At 45.1% G+C, this 23,678-nt stretch overlaps 1 protein-coding gene across 2 annotated transcripts in view; it reads left to right on the top strand.

The window, feature by feature from the left end:
• Positions 1 to 23,678, top strand: part of DOCK8 (dedicator of cytokinesis 8) — a 1,170,453-nt gene that overhangs the window by 528,828 nt on the left and 617,947 nt on the right. For both annotated transcript variants that reach the window (XM_069625758.1, XM_069625759.1), the window contains 2 exons: positions 1,214 to 1,307; positions 13,475 to 13,637. In XM_069625758.1, the coding sequence (XP_069481859.1) occupies positions 1,214 to 1,307; positions 13,475 to 13,637 (257 nt within the window). The remainder of the gene's footprint in view (positions 1 to 1,213; positions 1,308 to 13,474; positions 13,638 to 23,678) is intronic.

Raw genomic sequence — 23,678 nt, 5'->3', positions numbered from 1 at the left:
GGGACATATCGCCTTGCCTCTCTCCGAGTGGGCCTGGCCTCTGAACTTTTGCGATCTACCGTAGACCCTGCCTTACTTGCCTTGCATTTGTTCATAAAAGTGTTGGTACCGAGTTGATTTCATACCCTGCCTTTTCTCTCCCGTCCTAACGAATACTAGAGTGCCATCTAGGTTAAAGCATTCACCTCTGTCTGCAAATAAGTGGTGCCGTTGAACCTAGACTTGTCGAACTATTGTTAGGGGGATTGATCTTTGTCTGATAGTAATTGTGATTGAAGTTGTTTACCGTATTAGTGCCAGTGTGTTTTTCATAGATGTGTTTTTATAAATAACTATATATCTTTACACCGAAGCTCTGTTCGTGTTTGCTTGTTCTACTGTGTAAATTGCCCTATTTTGTATACTCCACATACTGCCTAACTCTTCTTGAGGGAGGTCTGACTGCTCAGCCACAGCTACCAAGTGAATCTGTGTGGTACAGACTGCTACCAAGTGGGTTTACTGCCAAACACCTGTAGTCCTAAATCTTTTGCAGTGGTCCCAGAGGGAACTGCACAGGTTTCCGCCTAACACAAATATCATAGTCGTTCAAATAGGGGCAACAACACAGTGGTGTAACTGTCTCAGTGCAAATATCAGAAAGATACAACCAGGGGAAAGATTCAGTGGTGGCAAACGTCACAATGCAAGAATTAGAATGGTATAACCAAAGAATAAGACAGTCGTGCAGATATCATAATGCAAGTATCAGAAGGATGCAAGAGAAGCAAGTATCACAGGCAGGATGGGGGCAATGATGCTTACCTGCTCAGCGTGCGGTTCTGGGGACAATAGCCAGGAGGCTAAGTAATGCATGGCTTGTGCGAGCCAGTGAACAGACAAACAGGAGTCTCCATAAGCTGATGTCCTTCGCCGGCTGCCCGGAGATCCATCAGTCCCGGATAACCCAGACTCTCCAGCTGACATAGCAGTTTATCTTGCAATTGCCTTGATCTGATGTATTTACTATCTTGTTCTCCCATTATGATTGTTGTGATCTTCTCATGTCTTGCCAGACTCATTCATATATGAGGAGCTCATTTTGTTGTATTGTTGGAAAAATAAGGCAGCAATTTTGCAATAAAGTAACATCCAGGTCATGCGCGACGCTGTGTGTTGTGCGCAAATGCACCATTTTAAAGACGTATTCAAATGCCTCTCTGCTTGCATGCAGGAGGGGGAGAAGCTCAGCGATGAGGATCTGTTCAAGTTCCTGAATGACTACAAACGATCATCTTCCTTGCAAAGACGAGTGAAATGCATTCCAGGTAAGGAAGCCGCTTGGTGCATGTCTATGTGTGGGCCCTTCCTTCTCATGGTAGGATCCTGCGGTCAGTGGCAGATAGTGTGACAGGCTTGCATAAGGATAGGCAACCTCTCCTTGTTTCCCTCCTACCCAATGATAGGGTGATAGGCTTGCATAAGGACAGGCAACCTCTCATTGGTTCCCTCCTAGTCAATGATAGGGTGATATGCTTGCATAAGGACAGGCAACCTCTCATTGTTTCCCTCCTACTCAATGATAACCTTTCTGGAGGCTTCATGTAAATGCTTCATATCCAGTGTTGCCCAGGAGGTATGAAGCATTTCTTTTCGTGATGGTTTATTTAATTGATTTTTGGTAATGTTGTTTTTACCTTTCCAACGGAAGCAGCCTCTGGAACATTTTCGAAAGATTCAAGGGTTGGCAGTAACACACTAGAAAAACGTGCATCAAAATACATTGAGTTCTGATTCCCAGCATTTCCAACAGAGCAATAGCAATCAGTGTCCATGTGCTGTACATCATTACAATAAAAGATAAAAGAGGGACCTGTGCAGGCTAGAAGTACCATGCCATCTTATACTATCTGGCTCTATATAGCTCGACTTCTGACATGTGCATGCCCTTCCCATGCTTTGGATCCTGTAAGAGGGCCAGTGTTATAGGGCTATTAAAGGGATAGTGGGCGGAGAGAAAGGTTGCTTCGGCCAAGGTGATGATTCAAGGCAAACAGGAGCCACCATATTTTGTGAGACTAAGTGTCCACATGTTGATGTTTGTGTTCCAGAGTGATATCCCTGGGTGGTTGGTGGCTTGATACCAGTAAGCATCCGGAGACATCAATACATCCTGTCTGTCAAGGACAGTCACTGCACATACCCCTATTGTACCCTCTTTACGAGGCTACCCTGATGCTGCTTACCAATGGTGGCTGGTGAATTCTTTTATTGGATGGGTGTAAATATTTGTCCCAAATATGCAAGAGCAACCGAGCGTGAGTAGGGAGACTGAATCAAGCAAGAGGCGTTCAAGGGGGGAGTTCTTCCTTGAGAAGTTTTTTTGTAAAATTGTTTAAAAAGGTGTATTATAAAGTACACTTTCTATGAAAAATTGGATAAAAAGCCAGACAGTTTCCAATCGATTTAGTAGGGTAATTCATACAAGAAATGCAATAGATGCAAGTCACCAACAGTGCACAGGAGCACTTCCCAAAGCATTTTCATGATGCCTTTGCCCACAATATATGCCATCATAAAAAACATTTTCAAACTGTTTGTGCCCAAACATTTCCATGCTGGCTGCACCTATATATACCAGTATTCCCAAATAAGAACATGCTCATGTTTGCTTTGTTCATAATGCCAGTAATGATACCATAAGGAAACATGTTCAAGCTGACTCAGCCAGTATATGCCGAGTACCTACATGTAAGAACATACTCTTGTTTGCTTTGTCATTAAAAATGCCATACCACAATAAGAAAACATGTTAATACTGACTGCTCCAATACAGGCCAGTCCAGACAATTTATCATGTTTGCTTCATCATAGATCACCAGTAAAAATACAATGCAACAGTAAGATTTTATAGCTATACTGGCTGCACCAAAATGCCTGTCTAGCAGTGTAATAATGATTATCAGCAGTAAAGCATCTCAGGCAACAGTAAGAAATAGGTATACTGGCTGCAACAAAATACCACTCCAGCCACGTAATAAGACTTTTTAAAAAAAAAATGTATTGAGCATTTATTAGGCACCTATACAACAAAATAGTGTTTACAGGTGCCACAATGCAAAGTGGGGAGGGAACAAGGGAGTGAATAATAATGGCAAACAGCAAATATACAATCCTGGTCCTACTAAGCCTTGTGACATTCGGACGTGCAAGTGCAGTGAAGAGAAGTGCAGGAGAAGGGAAGGGAGGGAAAGTGCTTGTGAGAGCCCAGGAGGGAAGTGCCAACAGGTGCCAGGGGGAGGCCGCTAGTTAAGTGCAAGGTGGAGGAATCCACGGGTGGGGGGCACATCGGCCTAGTTGTGGGCCCACAGAAGGGGCAGGGCTGAGGGCCGGGGAGGGGGAGTGATATCAACTGGGCAGGGGCCTGGTAATCTGTGGGATGGATGAAGGTCCTGGTCCCCAGTGCCAGCAGCAGTGGGATTATCCGTAGGGGAGGGAAAGAGGTAGAGAAAAGCAGGACCGGCTCAAGTCTGAGAGGGGCATAGAGGCTGTTCCAAAGAGAGGCACTAGCCGAAGAGAGAGAACTGCCCCCCGCTCTCTGCTTGGAGAAGCGTTTGACAAACAGAGAGTTGGAGTTAGAGGAGCGAAGAGCTCTAGCAGGGATGTATTTAGGGAGTGAAAGTAGGAGGTAGCTTGGTCCCAGGCCAAAGAAAGCCTTGTGTATGATGAGGAGGGTATTGAATTTGAGGAATTCGATCCTTGCGGTCACCGGGAGCCAGTTGAGAGATCTTGGGGCTGGAGAGATACAGTCCCTGGAATTGAGGCGAAGAATATGTCTGGCAGCCCTATTCTAAATTAGCTGATGAGGACGAATGGAGGAAAGGGAGAGATTGAGGAAGAGACTGTTGCAATAGTCCAGCCTAGAGAGGCCCACAGCTCTGGTCACATTGAGCTTCTGGGGAAAGGTGAGGAAAGGGAGAATGCTCCTGAGGAGGTAAAACTGGAAATGGGCCTTCTTGGCAAGGTCCAGGATATCGGGGGTAAAGGAGAGACAGGAGTCGAAGTTGACCCCGAGGTTTTTGGCCTTGCGGGATGGTGAAGAAAGAGGGCCCAAGGAGGGCGGCTAGAGGGTAGGAGGGAAACACGGTACAGGTGTCCCAATTAGAAGGATCTCTGTCTTACTGGCATCAAGACATAGGTCATTAGCCACACACCATGCCTGGATAGCGGTCAGGCAATCGGGGATGAGAGAGGAAGAGGAGGAGGAGGAGGAGGTAGTAGAGGGAGGTTTGAAGCAAAGTTGTGTTGTCAACATAACACTGGAAATGAGGAGAGTAGGAGGAGATGAGGAGAAAGATAGATATTGAAGAGCCATGGGGAAAGGATAGAGCCTTGGAGGATGCCACAGGTGGAGAGTGAATTGGTGGAGGAGAAAGGGCCCAGATGCAGATGGCAAGGGCAGTTAGTGAGGAAGGAGGTCAGCCAATCCAGTGCGGATCCATGATACCAAAGGTATCACAGAGCCGTTTAATGAGGATAGAATGGTTGACCGTGTCAAAGGCAGAGATTGAGGAGGATGAGGACAGCAGGAGAGTTAGAGTCAAGATCTGCGAGCATGTCTTAGCAGGTGTTCAGGAGAGCAGTTTCTGGGCCTCTGGATGCCCTGAATCTAGATTGGTGGTCAGGGAGGCAACCAACGAGTTCAGTATGAAGGATCAATTGGGGGAGGACCAACTTCTACAAGAGTTTACCCAGGATGGGGGTGGTGGAGATGGTTAGCAAGGCAGGAAGGGTCAGCAGATGGCTTTTTTAGGAGAGGGTGAACAAGGGAGTGCTTGAGGATAAAGGGAAAGAGCCAATGGCAAAGAAATGATTGCAGAAATCGTCTAGATCCGGGGCGATAGAGAAGATGTTGTCCTTATTGGTTCTAAAAGAGCAGGGGAGCACCTGTTTCGATGAGACCTTCATAGAACGGACAACTTTAGAGACCTCATCAGGCGCTATGGGCCAGAGAGAGGAGACTGCAGGGTGTGGGGGTCGGAAAGGCCAAGGGAGACAGGAGATTGGGAGCGGGGGTGTAGGTGGGAGTGATGGAGAGTGAGGACAGGATGTCCTGAGTTTTATATATGAAGTGGGAGGCCAAGGCAGAGCAGAGAGCCTACAAAGGAAGGAAATGGTTGGAGACTGCAACTAGATTGGCGAGTTCCCTGCAGATTTTGAAAAATTCAGTTTTGTTGTTAGTGGCTCCAGAGATATGGGCTTGGATGTGGCCCTCTTCTTGGAGCGGATAGGAAAACGATGTTGCATTTGGTAGCAAACGGCACGCCAGTGTGTCGTAGGATGAACCTGAGGTCTGCCACTTTGTCCAGCAATTTTGTCCTTACGTTTCAGGGATGCTATATCGGAGTCATACTAGCTGTTGGGCTTAGAGGCAGATTTCAGGTGGATCCTTATGACAGGGGCAAGGGTATCGAGGGTGTTAGAGATAGAGAGGTGCATGTTAGCAAGGACAGTGTCAGAGGGAAAGTAAGAGGCATGGATGGGAGGTGGGATCAAAGTGGTAGCAAAAGCACCGACGGACACTTGCTTCTCGGTCAAATGATGGCAAAGGACACTGGCAGTGCAGAGGTGGGGGGAGGTGGCTCAGACAGAGGGCTGACAGGCCCCAAGTGGAACGAGAGGAGATAGTGGTCAGACCAGGAGGGGAGGGCGGGGTCACAAAGTTAAACAGAGGGATGTCTCATGGATGAAGACATTCAAGCTGTGTCCGGCTGAGTGGGTCAGACCGGAAGGAGGAATAGTAAGAGAGAAGGAGTCACAGAGATCACAGAATTGTGAGGTGGCTGAGTCAGGAGAGTCGAGGTGGATGTTAAAGTCTTGGAGGAGGAGTTTGACAGATGAGGTTAAGAGGGAGGAGGTGAGTTCAGCCCATTTAGAGAGAAAGAGAGAGATAGGGACAGGGGGCCTGTAGATGGTGGCGAGGTTGAGTGTATCATAGATACATGCCCAGTAAAAATATAATCATACCACAGTAAGAACGGGCTAGACTGGCTGCACCAACATGCCAGTCTAGCTATGTAAAACATGTATCATGCTTACTTCATCAAGGATACCCTGTGATAAATGTCTTGCCACAATAAGAAATGACTGGAGTGGCTACACCAAAATGCCAGTCTAGCCACGTAATAACATTTATCAAGGGCAATTCCCTATTTATGATGCAGCAAGTATGATCAAAGTTATTACATGTTATTACTTGGCTCAATGATACAGCAAGTATGATAAGTGTTATTACTTGGCTAGACTGGAATTTTGATGAAGTCACATGATAGATGCTACTCTATCATAGATACTGAAGGCCAGTCTCTGCTTCTCCAGCCCAAGGCCTCCAAGTTTTGCAGTGTGATTAACCTGCCATTGCCTGCCATCCACAGTGTCTTTGACCCACAAGCCATTACTGCTGCTGAACAGCATGGCATGATGCTGTCGAGCACCAAAGACAAGAATAAATGTACATGATGAAGAGGCCCTTGCCTACTGGTCCACTTTTGGGACCATAGTGATTTCTAAGCCCAGTTGTCTACTTTTTTTCTCCAAGAAATAACATTGAACAGTGCACTGGTGCCAAATAATTGCCTGAACACACCTGTTTAAATACCCAGCCGCGCTCCTACAAAAGTTAGCATTCTCTGTGTTTTCTTTTACAGGGGTTGGTTTTTCTAGTGTTTTCTAGTTTGTTTTTTGCACTTTATTATTGAATTAAAATGATATATCTTATACAGCTTTGACTGGTTATTCCTGTATTTTGGAGTCATTGGGCCTCATTATAGCCCTTGTTGTAGCCGTGCCAGTAAAACAGGCAAGGCCGCTGCCAGAGTTGCATCTGGGCCCGGGACCCGCGAATAGGCAATTACCGGGTCATGCCGAGTTCGGCGGACCTGGTAATTGCCCTTTTGCGGGTGCTGGTACCGGTAGATCCCCATTCCCATTTGAGCCCCATAGGGCTCAATCGGAATGGGGAGCTCGGATGCACCGGCACCGTCAATCGCAGGTGCCGCTCTGCCCGTCGGGTCAGACAAAAGGAGTGCATATCTCTTTTGCCCCGGAAGCTCTGCTGTACTTGTTTCTAGCATAGTATCTCCAGGTGCACAGCCCCCTTGGTGGAGAGGCCTCCGGGTGGAGAGCCCCCCATTGCAAGTTGCCCGTCAAGGGGTTAACGGAGGGATCACTTTACAAGCACTGTTTGTTGCCTCTGCTGTGCCGGGTGGGCAACATGGATCATCACAAAATATGAATGACTGCTAGGACCAAACCCCAGAGCAAGTTCTGTCCTCAAAATCCTGTTTAGGTGAATGCTCATTCTCGCAAACCTTTGTGGTTTAGGTCCTTGCTTATTGGCTTATTTGAATCCTAGGCAAGCAGGAGATGTCCAGGCTGATGGATGTTCTGCCTCCATAAATTGTAGCATGGAGGACAACCAATTATGGGCAGGAGCCTCGCAGTCGCGGGGTAGCACTCCTTCCAGCAATGCATGGCTATATCAATGCCGACATTCATGAAATTGTACAGCTAGTGCCTGGTTTCGCTGACCCTGCTAAGACCACCTTCCATCCATCAAAATGCACTGTGGTGGGGTAAAGGTTTCAGTGAAGGTCAACATTGTACATCTGACGTGTGTCCGCTCAGGGCATTGCGCATGGTGGGGATGTCCTGAGGAGTTACCAGATTCATGCTGTGCCAGGCCCAGAACATACATGGGGAGTCCACGCAGACATGAGGGGACTCCTCATCCATTTTAGTAGGATGCAGCGAGGGACTGCACTGGCCCAGCAGTAGCCCGACTGGTGGCTGCACCAGTGCATCAGGCCCATTTCAGCGCCATCAGAATGAAAACCCATAGTCGCCTATTCTATCCAGAATGTAAAAAGAAATGCCTTGATAACCATGGAACCTGTGTGCGATCCACGCCCAGTGTGTCTGATCTAAACCTCCTGAGCTGCCTTTTTTGAGTGACATTGGTATGGTTAGATGTCCAGTGGCCATGAGCCTTGGTGTCGCACTTCTCTGAGCCTCTGCCTAAAGGGTCGGTGGCTATTCTGCCGACCATGTCAATCTATAGTGGAATGTGGAAGCAAAGTTCTAGATTCACATTTTCCTCTTACCTTCCTTCTTCTCTGGTCCTGTGTTCTCTTCCAGTCCTCGCCTTTGCACAGGGAACTATTGCCAGCTTTGCTTTACTTCATTGGTGTGTTGGTGTTCCTCATTTTTCAATGCCGCCTCTGCGGGTGCTGGACCTGAGACCATTTCCTCGGCAAAATTTTAGTTTTCAGAATCTGGGAAAACCTCACTTCATATGAAGCAATTTGACTGGGTTGTGGGATATCTAATATTGTTTTTGTTTTATTGTACTTTACATGCAATTTTATTTACAACACAGTATCCTTTTGGGCACCAACACACCAAACGCATTACATATAGTAGTACCTCAGGGCATAAGTCGAGGGAACACGCAGGTGGACAGCGTCCACCCAGTTTTTCAAATGGCGGACACTGGCCACCCTGTGTTTTCAAGAAACAAAAAAACAAATGTATTGCATCCACTTGAAGTGAACAGTACCACGGCTGTTATTCAAACCAATGTTGCATGGCTGGGAGGTGTGAGAAACCTGAAGGTGTCTCCCTGACTAGTCCCTGGGGATCTGTCATCCAGGTGGCCAGGACACAGCCATCGCTATTGGATCCAGTTCCTCGGGGTGGACCAGTGAGGGAGGATCACTTGGATGAGGAGTCCTTGGGGAGTGGAAGCGGGACACCGACGGGTGAGACCTGGTATCCCCTTCTTATAACACCTTTTCCCCAGTCTACCACATAGGATACTCAGACACTGCACCCCCCTTTCCCAACACAAACACTTTCTTACACCACGAAAGACAATGGACTAACACTGGAGCCCTTTACCTGACATGTCCCAACACAAGGGTCAGGCAGATTCAGGCAATTGACCAGAACCACACACATCTGACTGCCCTTTCCCTTCCCCATAGGGATAAAAGGTGGCGCGCGAGAGCACACTACGAGCAGGGCAGACTGCACGACGAGACAGTTATCCAAGCACAGCAGTTCAAGAGGAGGAGAAAGGCAGCCAGAACCAAAAGGTTGACAAGGAGAGAAGCGACCTTGCCCTTTCCGACCCAGACCCGTGAAGCCTCCCTGAAAAGAATTGTAAAACCGCGAACAATAGCCAGCGTGTGTTGCAGCTGATGTCAATGGTACACAGAGCACGCCTATACTGATAATCAGAACAGGGAGAGACGCTTGCCATCGTGGTACCGGACTTGACTCCAGAGACAAGAAAAGCTAAGCAGTTCATCACAGCCGGTGAGTCGAGGGGAGAGCCGATAAGAAACCGAACTGCGTTGAACGAAAGTCGAAAAGGGCACATTAAGAAAAGTTAAAAGAACTATTAACATTGAGGGAAAACCAGCTGCAGAGTGGTCCGGCACCATGTGGGTGCTCATTTGAGAGACTCTGGTTGATTCCACGTTTGTTGAAAATACTGACACTTGAAGGCCCTAGGAGACCCAGAAGGAAAAGTTCAAAGTGGTCATTCAGGGGTCTAGCAAAACCTCCTGTACAGTTGAAAGTCTTTGATCTGCACGTAATTGAAAAGCTAAGGGAGGAGAATCTCACATAGTAAAAAAGAGAAAGAACTGTATGATTGGCAAGAGCTGGCAAGAGTCAACCGGGCGGAGGTATGCCGATGGAAAGGGGCGAAGTCTGAAGACCCAATGAACAGTGTGTTGACAGGAGTGAACCCGACAGAGGGATGTCCACAGTGTTTAAAAAGGACATTAAGGCTTGTGAATGCCACAGGTGAAATTGTTTTGAGAAAAAGCCACAGTGAACCCGACAGAGGGAGGCTGATATTTGAGATGTGTCTGAGCCCGGAAGAAGGGGACCGAGGGGTAAAAAGTCAACACCCAACGTACATTTGGAAAGGAACTTTTTTTGTTATTATTTAATCCATCAGTTCCTCAGAGGCAAGAGACTTTTTGTAGAAAAGAGACTTATCCACCGAAGGTCCTGATAGCTGAAAACGGAACTGTCGTCTCATGCTGGGAAAGCTCGCGAGTGTGCTGTGCTCAGGAGTCCCGCCTTGTCCCGTGCTCAAAACATGGGAAAGGGAGACCCCCGGCTACCACATCCTGACTTATCATTTGTGAACACTTCTTTCTTTTTTGTGAATCTTATCCCACACTCTTTTTGTATTCATTTGTAAGTATTGGGAATCGTTTCTTTTTAGTATGGGCCCTTTTCTTTGACAAGACGCTGCTAGGACTGCCTTATTAATATTTGATGGTCGTAGCTTGTTCCCATCTTAGATTTAGGTTTAGATTAGCCGTTTTTTAAACCTACATATACAGTTTAATAAACACTCTTGAACTGTGATCACTTGAGTCTGTCTCAAAAAGATGACAGAATCTTACTCAAAAGGCCACAGATTCTCTCATTACAAAACTATAAAATGTCCCCTTGTTGACATTCTGTTGTACAGGACATGTTTTGTTACAGATTCTTAGGTATGAACGGTATGCACATTCTATACTTAGCCAGCACTGTTATAGGAAAATCTGTTCTCTTGGTAAATGCTTATTTGTCCTGTGCACTTTCTTCATCTGGGAAAGATAAATTGAATGACATGCGCATATTTCACTTGCGGATACGTTTACTTCTTGTGACGTCGCTTCGCATTGCGTATGCCAGAGTTCTCCCACCTGCCCCTCCCAATTTATTTAGGACTTAGGCCCTGCAGTTCAGACAAAAAGGGCACAGTCTTGGCTAATCAAAGTCAGTACAATCTGTTTCGACACCGCTGTTTGGATGCAGGCCCGTTTGGCGCAACCATTCGGCGTGACGGCCATTTCTGCATGCCCATTTCGGTGCATGAGCCTTTCTGGCACTGTCGATTTGGCGCAAGGGACGTTTGGACGTGGCTGAGATTGCAGCCACGACTAAATGCCCTCACACCAAAAACAAATGGATTACTTGCCACAAATAACACTCATTGACAGGTACTATACCTGTTAACATGTTTCATTTGTGACAATCATTTAATGCTGGCGCATTTCCTGATGCATGTGCAAATGCGCACTGTGATGGAGGAGCAACAGCAACCCCAGTTATTACGACACATTCCTAGCCAGGGATCTGGACATGGACACTGGTAGCGTGGGTGAGTGGGGGCCATGCAGCGAGCTCTGGAAGCCCGGAGCCTGTACACTGCTTCCTGGTGCTGTGCGGCTGCACGACACGGGTGCAGAGCCTCTTCTGCCTTTAATAACAGGGTGTGGTGAGCAGGAGGTGGAATGATGGCGGTGGGGGTAGGAGAAGCAGCGGGAGACATGGCTGCAGGAAGCACAATTTCCGACAACAGATGCACATCTTCACAGCACAACCCAGGGGCCATGAGCTGGTACACCTCGTCCATCCTGCAGCTCAGCACACCCCATCCTGCATCTTTACACACCTCGTCATGTTCCTACACACTCCACCTTGCATCATTCTACTCTGCGACGTCCTAATCCTGCACCTCCACCTACCTCATTCTGTTCCTCTGCATGAGCCATTATTCCCCTCTGTACATGCTAGATCACATTGTGATCCTCTGTGCACCCCCTGCATACCCATCCCATTCCTCTACACACACCCTCCTGCTCCTCCACTCACCCTAGTCTCTTGTACGCCTCCATCCCTCTCTTCTGCACCACCTGACCCGTTCGTCTGCACACCCTTTTGGAGCAACCCACTCTTATGTTTAATCTGTTCTGTTCTGTTCTTCTCTATCCCCCATCCTGCTCCTCAGCAAACATCCTTCTAATCTGCACGTTCTATCCCCTTTTTCTTTGGCCCATCCGGTTCCTTTGTATATCCCACCATGCCACTCTGCTCATCTCGACGCCTTATTCTGATCTTATGCCGGCCCTCTCCTGTTGCTCTAAATCCCCTTGCCGTCAGGGCCATCTTAAACACTTTTGGGGCCCGGGGCACAGACATCTTTGGGGGCCCCCTCCACTGAACCAAAGGGATTGAAAGATCCAAAATATGTTTTTGCGCCCCCCTCATCTTTCTCACAACTCATAGCTTGGTGTGCTGCTTTGCAGTGATCAAAATAATCATGGGTACTCCCTTTCCATCCCACTACCCTCTTTGTTCCTGCTGTAATCGGAATGATAAACAAGCAGCATTTCAAAGCCAACATTAGCAGTTAACGACAAGGATACTTGTGTTCTACCATAGGCAGAGGACACTTTTCATTAATAGCAGGCACGAGGAAGGTAGACCGGCTATAGTATAAAAAATGAACAGGATGCCATGGAAAGGCAAGAGAGGGAAAAAACAAATAAATGGTAGAGAGAAGGATGGATGGATGGAAAGAAAGAAAGAAAGAAGAAGAAAAGCAATAATAGAATAAAGAAAGAAGGAAAGAGAAATACAAAAATTGAAAAGACAAATCGGGTCATTACAAGTTGGGCGGTAAGGGATACCGGGCACCGGTAAGGAGACCAGTGCGGCAATCCCTTACCGCCCAATTCCGAGGTCCCTTAGTGGGAGCCTCAAAGAACGTGTGGTCTGACCACACGTCCTTTACGGGTCCCGCTAAGGGACCAGGGCGCTAATAACGGTATCGCAAATTGCGGTACCGTTATTAGCTACTTCCCCATTCCCATTGAGCCCTATTGGGGTTCAAATGGGAATGGGGAATGGTTTGTTCAATGGGGAATTACCGGTCCCTCCAGGGTCGGAATGCACCGGTAAATCCCCATTGAACAAGACATGTGCCGGACCCGGTATTGGAGGCAGCCATGGCGCAAATAGCGCCATGGCTACCTCCAATCTCAGAATGAGGCCCCAAGTATTGGAAGAATGCTAGAAAAAAGGCAAGGTAGGGAGAGAGACAAAATTTCGTTGCAAAATGACATTATATACAGTCAGTTTCAGATTTCTACAATTTCATTTCAGAGTTGAAGAAAACGTTTCCTATCGCCAAATACATATTTGGATGGTTTTAGCAGCAGTCATTGTCAATCGTTGCCGTAGAAAGTGACCAGTTGAATCCATTATAGATATTTTACATTAAACAGATTCATGACAGTTCCCCTTTACTATTCCTGTATGTCAGGTGTCTGCCAAAGAAGACTGACGTAATTTACATATGTATGGTTAATTAGGATCATTTGGATGGATTTTCCTATTCCGTGGCTTGACAAGTCCATCTCTCATATGCTTGGAAAGTGTCTGACGCATTTTACAATATGCACATTTTCTGTCTGTGTTTGGGTCTCCGTTGCTCCCACTTTTCCTGCCTGAGTTCTATGTTCATTTGAAATTGATAGGCTTTGGAATGAATCGACTACCACTCCCACCCCGCTGCTATCCTTTTGGTTTCGCCTGCATATGGTCCATCCTTTTCCCACTGCCTCTTGTTTGCCTCCAGGTTTGCTGAAATTGGAAGTGTCCCCAGTCTACGACAGCCAGAGTTGCTCGGTTACTCCAGAGTTGTTACCGGTGAAACCTTTCCTTGAAAATCGCTGCCGACCAACCAAAGAAATTCTGGAATTCCCAATTCGTGAAGTTTATGTTCCCCACACCATTTATAGGTAAGGAATAGTTTCCTCAAATTTAAAGTCTTGTTGTCATTTAAAAAGCATTGAGTAACTGATAAATTGATGCAAAATATAATTTTATGTTTAGTGATAGCTGGAGAGAAAAGTGTTGCAATGTTGTTTGAACACCACATAAAACACGCTGCTGTCGCAAAGAATGAAGAATGCATCCAGGTGACCGCGTCGTGTGGCGGGGATCATTAGGGGATGATCGATTGCCTTAGAACATAGGAAAATAGGGGAGAAGGCCCAACAAATTCAGAGAGGGAATTTCAGTTTGTTTGAAGAAAATAAAATGGGAAAAGAAATATTCCCAGTGAGAATCCACATGCCACGCTATCCCTGGAGCCCCTTGTGAAGGTTTTCACCCAAAAAGCAAGGTACAAGCAGATAGCACATATATGAAAACTTCATCTAAGTAAAACCCACCTTTTAGCGTCATAAATTCTAAAGGAAAAAGCTCTGAATGTTGAGCGGCATTAGTTGGCAACCTTATTCTGACACTAGAGAATCCCAGTTAGTATTGGTCTCTCACCAGAGGATAGCGGACAGGGCTGGGATTAAATGTTGGTACCACTGCCTCCAGTAGAAAAGTGGTATTATGGAGGCCGCCGGTGACGGGGCAGAAAAAAGTGGTAGAATATAACCAGCCTTTGGCAGGTCTTATTGCAAGTGGACTTCCTGGGGGTGGGTGAAGGATGAAAAGACAGGCCATGATATGTGCAGCAGATAGTTGATCCCTTACCAGTCTCCCCCAGCCCCTCCATATTTGCTCCAGTTTTAGGCTTTGTAAATCAGGTATGAGGCAGCCGTTGCAAATAGCATCTCGTTCTCTCCAGTGCCATTTTTTGAAAATCGGCCTCTATGGCTTATCCAAATTTGAATTCATCCAGCCTTTAGGGTTTTCTACATCATGAATTAACCAAATGACTGTACTCATGTTAGAGGGGCCTGAACGCAGGCCCTGACTGGCCTATAGGGCAATGCCCGAACCAAAAACACTAAATGGTATTGTGCAACATTTCTTTTGGTCAAAGTGGGCCAATTGTGGTATATGTGGGCCAGTTTGATAAGTTACTTCACCATGCGGCTAGTAGTTTCTGAATAACTATTCTTTAAAATGCAAAATTTGCATCACATTTTATCAAAAACCTCCCCCATGGTTTCTTCTCAAACAGTCCATCACAAAGCAAATGAATTGTCTTTTGCAATGTTGGGCCCCTTTTTCATTGTTGTCCGAGACAATTTGATGCCCCAGTCCGACCCTGGCTGGACGTGACGTTCACCTCTGACACATGAAAATAACAAGGGGGGGGGTCTTGGGAGTCCCTCTGCCAGACAGTCCTGGTTAGGAGAGCCTTACCCAGATTCTTTAGCTCACTATCTTTCACAGAGGAGAAATATCCCAAACATATCAGCAGAGAGACTCCCTGGACCCCACTGTTTTTTTTTTTACATTCTGACACATTCCAGGTACTCAGAAACCATTCTATGTACCTGAAATGAACCTTACTTACATACAAGGTCAAACGATCCTCACACACTATCATGTGCGTGTTTCAGATAATAATTGAGATGCGCGTATGCATCCAGCAGACAGAGTGAATAGTCTTTTCTTCTTGCAAAAGCAAAACACTGGCATACCTCATCAGAAGCGGTATGTAGCTCTATCCCCGCGCCCATGTTCTTTCTCATTATAGTTGTTGCATGATCCTAAACTAGTGGCCTACTCTCGTTTGTGGCCCACGATGCGCTTAAATAACACAAACATGGCGCCATGTGGAGGATTCTGGACTAGAGCGCGATGCCCTCTGTGGCCGCATTGATATGCGCGATGACAGCATGTGTAGTGCTTAAATGGTCTGATATGTTATTCATATGTTTTTATTATCTTGTTCACATGCTACAAGCATAATACTTCTGCTTCACAGTTAAAGGTGGGACTTAAATATATACAACAGTCAACTCAATGTATGGCGTGTGTGGAAGATTAGCAGATTGCTGAAATGTTGAGGCCTTGCAAATATTGACCAAAAGAAACGTGTTTACAGCGAGGTCGTTTTTCTGAAAATAGCCCGGGATAGAGTTGTCTGACATTCCAGAAGCAGAGACAAAAGCCCAGCGGTTGCCTGCTATTGTGATGGCGAGGCGGGTCATCAGAGCAGTTATCTTGTGGGCGAAAGTTCGCTTCTCCGCACTGGCAGCTTTGCTTCTTTATTGCGTGTGTTTTTATAAAGGCCTGTCCAGATAAGGGTCTGGAATAGTAACAGAAGGGCACAGTGTGTGCAAATCACAGGAACAGTCCAAGCGCAGGCAGTGCCGCAGCAGCGCAGTCTACATTCCCTGCTTCACCTTTCCCTTACTTGGCGCGGAGTCCGCTAAATGGCAGGCGGGCTGTGCCAGCTTCCTGAACGCACATCAGCTTCCAAGCACATAGTTTCTTTTTTCTTGTTACTTGATTTTGTTGTATTTTTTTCTGAGGGAATTGCAACCCTTTTTTGCAATTTTATCATCTAATGCACTGTTCAGGTGGGTGCAGTGAATAGATGGTTGGCTCACTCAAGCATCCCTAGAACTCTTTTTTAGTTTTGGCTACTAGAAGACCTTCAGGTTTACCATGGCTATGTTTGAGAAGGAGATCCAGACCTATTTTTGCTTAGAATTCTCAGACTTGGAGTATTCCTAAATTTCAAACGGGGAAAGAAAAAAGTACAAGTCCCAGAATCCAATGGGGAAACAAACCAGGACTGGATTGCCTTCTCACTCATGGCCATGGAAAGCTTGAGGGCACTGCTATTGGTCGCACAAAAGTGAATTATATCTTTCTCTCAAAATCTACTGGGGATTATCGGAATTCCGTGGCATGACACCGAGGCTTCCGGTTATGCACGATCAAAGTCATAAACGCTCTGCGGAGAAGCCGGAACAATCGGTTTACAATAGAGAGAATGAAAAACTAAATCATTCGACCAGTCAGCTGACTTCTGGCCAAGCATCCTTGCAAGAGTCAGACCCATAAACTGAGATGCCAATTTCCACGTGCACCATAACCCATTGAACGCACCTGGCTACAGTAGGGCAGGACACCTGATGGAAAGGCCTCTGAAAGGAGATAAAAGGTCGGCGGCGGGAGTTCTATGGTCTACACATAGTGCACAAAAAGGGTACGACATACAGTGACAATGAGTTATATGCAAATACCCAAGGGTAAAAATATTCAACTTCGTATATCAAGGGCATGCACGTTCGATACTCTACTAAATGCAATCAAACCTATCAGCGTAACTCATTTGGCAAATAGCACCTGCAACAATACATCTGCATTATCTAGCTATGCACGAAAAAACACAAAAACTAGGACTATATCCCACCTGTGGGTGGACTTAGGCTGCAAATGCCTTTCAGGAGACGGCACATGAAAGGATGCTCACCAATTGTAAAATTAGCTCAATTTATGAAGGGTGGAAATCGTGGCCTGTAAAGATGAACAGTGCAATAACAGAATGAGGATGCTAAACCTACAAGCAAGGTCACAGCCTGAACTACACCTGTCCGAAAGGGATCCAAACACCTCTGAGTACACCAGCATACCCATGACTTTGAAGCGGAGACGCAGGGGCTGGTTATACTTGCAGCCCGGGAACCCTTTGTGGAAGAAGATGGTGGTGATAGGCATGTGGGCCAGTTTAACCAGATCATCTGTTGCAGGCTCAAGGGATGAGCTTCCAGAGCAGGATGTGTGAGTAGACCACTGAACAAAGGGAAAAAGCATGGGGCAAGCTGTAGGCAAACTAAGAGTATTAAGATACCAAGCATGAGTTGGCCAAGTCAGAGTCCCAAGTACCTGTGGCTTTTATTGTTTTTGGGTGTAAAACAGCATTCAAGATCACATTCAGAAGTTCCAAAAGGTGTGCAACATTTCCTGACCCAACACCTGAAAAAAACATCCATGGCCTTTGCCTTTGGATCTGGAAGCCAAATGAAAAATCTCAGCGCTTGAGCATTTAGTTAGAATGCACCCCACTGTGTTTGGTAAATGTAGAAGCAGGTTGCGATCCAGCTATCAATAACTGGCATCCTGTTTATACTGTAAACTCCAATCTGCTAACATAATGTAGATTCCTTGAAGATATTCTGCAGACAGCTTGACAGGTGGCGGGAGGCAGAACCCCCAAAACACATTGCTATTTCTGATCAAATCTAGGACCTTGTACCCGCATCTCATTGTTGTACTTGACAGCCTACACGTTGACCTTTCTTAAATGGATTACACACTGCACTTCTTTTTTGCAAAAACCTGAACCACAAAGGACCTGTCAAGAATCTCTGAACAATTGCTATGCATCAGAAGCATCTGTTGATATCACCACCCTCCAGTTAAAGTAAAACTACATCGGGCCTCCTGACCGAGTTGGCTTTCGATCAGATTCTAAGAGTAGACTTGCAGCAGACCTAAATATGATGTGTAGTTCCATGGCACCATGTTAAAGCCACCATTTTAATTCATGCCATCCATCTTGCAAAAGTGGAACCCAGTGTGAATAAATGGCCCGTCTCACAGATGCATGATCTTGAATCTCTGAATTGTCCTGTACGGGAGAGGCCCTGGGAAAATCTCCTGGATAGATGACAAAAAAGATCTATTACCCCGGCTTTCATGTGAAAGGAAACTGCCTGTTGCAATAGAACATACCTATTCTCCTTCTTTATTTCTACAATCCTGGAGTGTGGAATTCACAAAATTGATCACGAGTCCCAGTAACTGCACCACCTATAAGCCAAAAGTATTGTTATATTTGGCTATTAGGTGGCGCTTAAGTTCCACCGATCATCTGAAACTATTGCATTGGAGTACAGATAAGAGGGCGTTGACATGTGAGAAAGGACACACAGCTTGTGGGTGTTTGGTTATTTACCCACCAATTGGCTGCCCGTGGCCATGCTAATCCCTATGGCCATTGCCACCAATTCCTGCCCCTCAGTGGCCAAAGCATATCAGCACAGGATCTCTTTAAGCCACCTATTTCAAGCAGTAACATCAAACCTTGGAATTCTAGTTTATTTCTAAGCAGTCTCATAAGAGATACAGGCTTAGTTGTAGCTGTAAATGAGTTGCTGGCATAATAACACTGTCTTAACTAAGTGTGCCTTCAGCCACTTGATTTATATCTATTCATTGCACTGAAATCCTGTTAAAAACAAGCATTGACAAAGTCAGCCGTTTTAGCTTGTGTATAGTATCAGATAGGATTTTGCCAGGCACTGCTATCATGTGCCCAAGTAATCATGCCATTTTCTAGCTGTTCCCATCTAATGGCCAGATAGTAGCATTATACCTTTATGGCAGCGCTTAGCAAATGCCTATCACATGCCTACAGAAAAAGACAAAAGAGTTGCCTTTGCCAATGTGTGTTGCAACATGGTCATGTGTGCCTACTTCTCTTACTGTGTAGTCTGCCCCCTCACCTTTTTACTGTACCGCTGACTGCCTTTATCATCTCCTTTTTCATTCGCAATCAGTGTTTGGATCCCATGCCTCTCTGGGCTACAAGTACTCTAACACTTGGTAGCATTTTGGCACTATATGTTTCTAACGATTGTCTCAAAACGGACACAAAGCCTGACACAAAGCCTTTCTTCCTTCTGAGGTTTAGAGAATGAGTACCACTAAGGTGTGAAATAAGACAACTATTTAAAAGTGGAAAGAGACCCATCGGTTTTTATTGTACTGCTTAAATGGCCATTGTGGACATATATATATATATATATATATATATATATATATATATATATATGAAAATATGGAGCCAAGTCACACACTCCACAGCACCCCTAGTAGTCATTGCTGAAAGTTCAACTCCAGTTCTGAGTCGCAAGGCATTGTGGGTATGCAAATTAGCCCAAACGCAAACCTTTTTCTCCAGGAAATTTTCTTTGTCTAAGAGGGCAGTGCTACTTTATTCATAGCTTAATCAACCCAAGCCAGACTTTTTGCATGGCTGTCAGGACAACTACATACCTGATTTCACCCTTATTAGGGATCATCAGTGCAATATATATATATATATATATATATATATATATATATATATATATATATATATATATATATATATACATATATATATATATTTATTTTTTCTGTGAAAAAACGTTGTTAAAGGGATGTTATGGTTAAGTTGCATTAATAAAAACTTATGAAGTTCAGTGAAAAAACATTGTTGAAGGGAAGTTATGGTTAAGTTGCACTAATAAAAACCAATGAAATTCAATGAAAGAACTTTGTTAAAGGGGCGTTATGGTTAAGTTGCAGCAATAAAAACCTATGAAATTCAATGAAAAAATGTTGTTCAAGGGATGTTATGGTTACAAGTAAAACCGAAAACCCCCAGAAATTCGCCAGTTATGGTAAGCTCAGCAACCATAACTCGTGCCACCACTGTGCACTGCTAAGACTAACATCCCAGACATCAAAGATTACATCACAAATGTCATTGATAACATTACTGATGACATCACATATCTAGGGCACTTGTTTTTGTTCATTGACATATGTAGGCCAGTTATTTTTGTTCACTAATGGTCAGAATATGAAAATTCAAAAGGTGCTTTATATCTAGGCGTTAACCTTTTTGCATGTTGTTAAAGTACTTTCCCTAAGGTTTGGTCTCAGTTCATGGTGCACATACACAGGGCAATAAGCAGGCCTCAAACACACAATTCATTTGTACACATGAAAATGATTTTTAATGTTGCTGACATTTCCTGGTGATGTTGTTTCTTTCTTCCTTACTTTACTTTCCCTGTATGTGCCCCTGATTTGTAAGCATTGTGGGTCTTCATATGTATTGTTTGTACTAACACAAGTGTGTAGTAAGTCTTCAATTGTTAGCTATTTATTCCATGTTTAACATTACTCAAAACTCTGATAAGGTAGCATTCATTATTTTACTATCCAAAATTACCAGATTAAAAATATTGTGCTTCTATGGTGCATGCTGCAGCCATCACCTATGTGTATGTCCTTGTAGGGACTTTTAATCCAAATTAATTTCATGTGTGATTACCATAACGTCCCTTTAACAACGTTTTTTCATTGAATTTCATAGGTAAGGCAAGTTTGAACTTAAAGCTGTACCATTCCCCACCTCCTAGCAACATTTCTAACACTCCTATAAACTTTGTGTAACTCTTTCCACTGTTTTTGTGTTCGCAGACGTTCGCGCGCGTGGCATGATGACCTGTTCGCAAACGCGTCCACACTTCGCCTACGGGTCTGTGCTTCGTGAACAGTTTGAAACTGCATTTTCAGCTGATCTAGGAGGTTTGAAGCTGAAAACTGACCCTTGCACAGCTCTTAGACCTATTCTTACTCATTATCCATTAACAATCTAGGACACAGCATATGCTTGGAGGAATATTAGCAGAACTGCTATTTATCTTCAAAAATGGCATCAGCTATTGTCAACCCTCCTCCGAAGGAGCCGCCACCAGCCTAAGTGCCTAGACAACGGAAGAAGTGCAATAATTCAGAAAACAATGAAGAGGACCAGGAACATGAGGTAGAGGAAATGCCTACCTCTTGAACTCAGAGAGAATCATGGGTGTGGCAGTTCTTTACCACTGTTGGGGTAGTACCAAAGGCTAAAGTCGCAGACAACCTGGGCATTACTCCCACAGGATCATATCCATGCACCGCCAAATCCAACCACCTGGATGCTCTCAGAAAGGCTGTTCCTTTCTCAGGAAGTAGTAGGCTGTCTTCCTCCACCTCATCTTTCTCAACCAATATGGCAACCACACAGGCTACTCCTGTGGGGCACAAAATCCCCCAAGCTGCCTTTCAAGCCATAAAAGAGGCTGTTGATCAGTATCTTTCGAAGATAACAGTACTCTGTATATACCGCAACACACCACATTGCAGGTGGGAGCAGTTTCGAAGTGTGTTCCAGGCTGTAATCAAGGAGCATGAGAAACACTCCCCCCTAGCTTATATGTAATGCCTGCCCAACATCTTCCCCTGTTCACCTGCCCCTCCATAGCTGTGCTTGCTGCCCCCTCCCTAACTTCCTCCCCACCTTACTTATTGGCCTCTACTGCAAAAAAATAAAAACATTTCAACTAAAAAAAAGGTTCCTTTCAGTAAAAAAATAGAAGTAAAAAAAATAAGCTTATAGACTCCATCTACGATACATTTTTCAGTAAAGTAGTTAGACTCAATAAGATTCTCAAACATTCCCATTAGCATTTTCTACTATGCTAATGGAAATAATGGACAATCGTATACTAGAGAAAAAGAAAAAAGCACAGAAACTATTTTCTGACCCAAATACTCTTCTCTAGCATACAAAAGGACCATAATCCATGGCCCTTCATGACTATTTGCGGTCTCCGCAGTTCCTTCTCTAGGCCATAGATTAAAAAAATAAAAACAGATTGCAAGTGCACACCATCGCACAAGACAGACCTTCTACCATTTATACTGTTATGTTTGTATCACTCCCCCAGTGCATGCTTTGAAACAGTCACACATATATCCACCAATCAGTTTTAAAATACTGTACATGTTACCCTATCAACATATTAAACTTCCACACACCAACTACTACTTAAAAATGTTCTACAAATCTCATGCATATGAATTTCACTTCCTTATCCCAAAACAATGTACACACTACTGCTATAAATGCACCTATGATATGATATATGATATGGCATTTATAACGCGCCTGTACACAAGTGTTTCTAGGTGCGACAAGACAGGGAGGGGGAAACAAAGGGAGGACAAAACAGTGATCTTACTATGCCTTGTGTCATTCAGATTGCGCAAGTGTGGGGAAGGGGAAGAGGGGAAAGTGCCAGGGGGGAAGGGGAAGGGAGAAGTGCAGATAACCAATAAGCATTGTGCAGTAAAAGAAGTGCATGAATGGAAAGAGGAGTAGGGATTACCAAGTGCTCATACAAGCCCAGAAGGAAAGTATGAAGACATGCCAAACTGGGAGGCCACTAGCTACCTGCTGGGGCAGAGGAGTCTCAAAGGTGTGGTACACATCCGCCAGACGGTAGACCCGCAAGGGCAGTGCTGAAAGTTTGGGGTTGTACTGGTGTCGACTAGATATAGGGCCTGGAACCTGTGAGGTTCATGACAGACCAGGCCACCAGTCTCTGTGGCAGTGGTATGAGTTAGCAGGCAAGGGATTAAGTAAAACAAGACAACAAAAGTATAGTTTTCAGATGTTTCTGGAACTTAAGGATGTCAGGCACCGGCCGAAGACAGAGACATGCCTCCCGCTGTCTTTTTCAAAAAGCATTTGACAAGCAGAGTATTGGAGTTACAGCAGCAAAAGGTTCTAGCAGGGCCGTATTTAGGTAAAGAAAGTTGGACACATTGTAGTGGTTGCAATTATCAGGAACCAATCATGCCAGGCCCTTGTGCACTTCTTCAACACATTCTCTTGTGCTCTTCCTTGTCCCAGTTCCTCATCCTCTTCCTTATCCCAATCCCTCATCCTCTCCCTCATCTCAGACCCTAATGCTCTACCTTTTCCGGTTCTCTCCTCATCTTCCACTGCTATCCCACGTCGATTTCCTCATTTCAGTCTCTCATCCTCTTCTGCCTCTAAATCACTTTTCTGACTTCTTCTTCATCATCTTATTCCTTCTTCCTCCTTATTGTCTCAGTCCTTTTTTCCTCATTCCTTTGCTGCTCCTTCTTTCTTATCCCAATCCTGCATGCTGTTCCTCTTCCTCGTCCTAGTCCCTCATCGTCTTCCTCATCCCAGTCCCTCTTCCTTGATTCAGTTCTTCTTCTTCCCCAAATCAGTCCTTATTCCTCCACATTATCTCAGCCCTTCTTTTTCCTCATTCCAGTCCTGCTTCTACTCCCTCATTACAATCCCTCATACACTTCCTCATGCTTGTACCTAATCCTATTCCTCTTACCACCCCCTCTTCCTCCAGAAATTCCTCCTTCCTCATCCCAGTTCATCTTCCTTGCCTCAGTCCCTCATCCTCTTCCTCATCCATCATAGCCCC

The sequence above is a fragment of the Ambystoma mexicanum genome, chromosome 6p (genome assembly GCF_040938575.1).
Source record: "Ambystoma mexicanum isolate Mex_15411 chromosome 6p, UKY_AmexF1_1, whole genome shotgun sequence".
Classification (NCBI taxonomy): Eukaryota; Metazoa; Chordata; class Amphibia; order Caudata; family Ambystomatidae; genus Ambystoma; species Ambystoma mexicanum.
The sequence above is the reverse complement of the archived record's forward strand: the minus strand, read 5'-3'. Positions and strand labels throughout refer to the sequence as shown.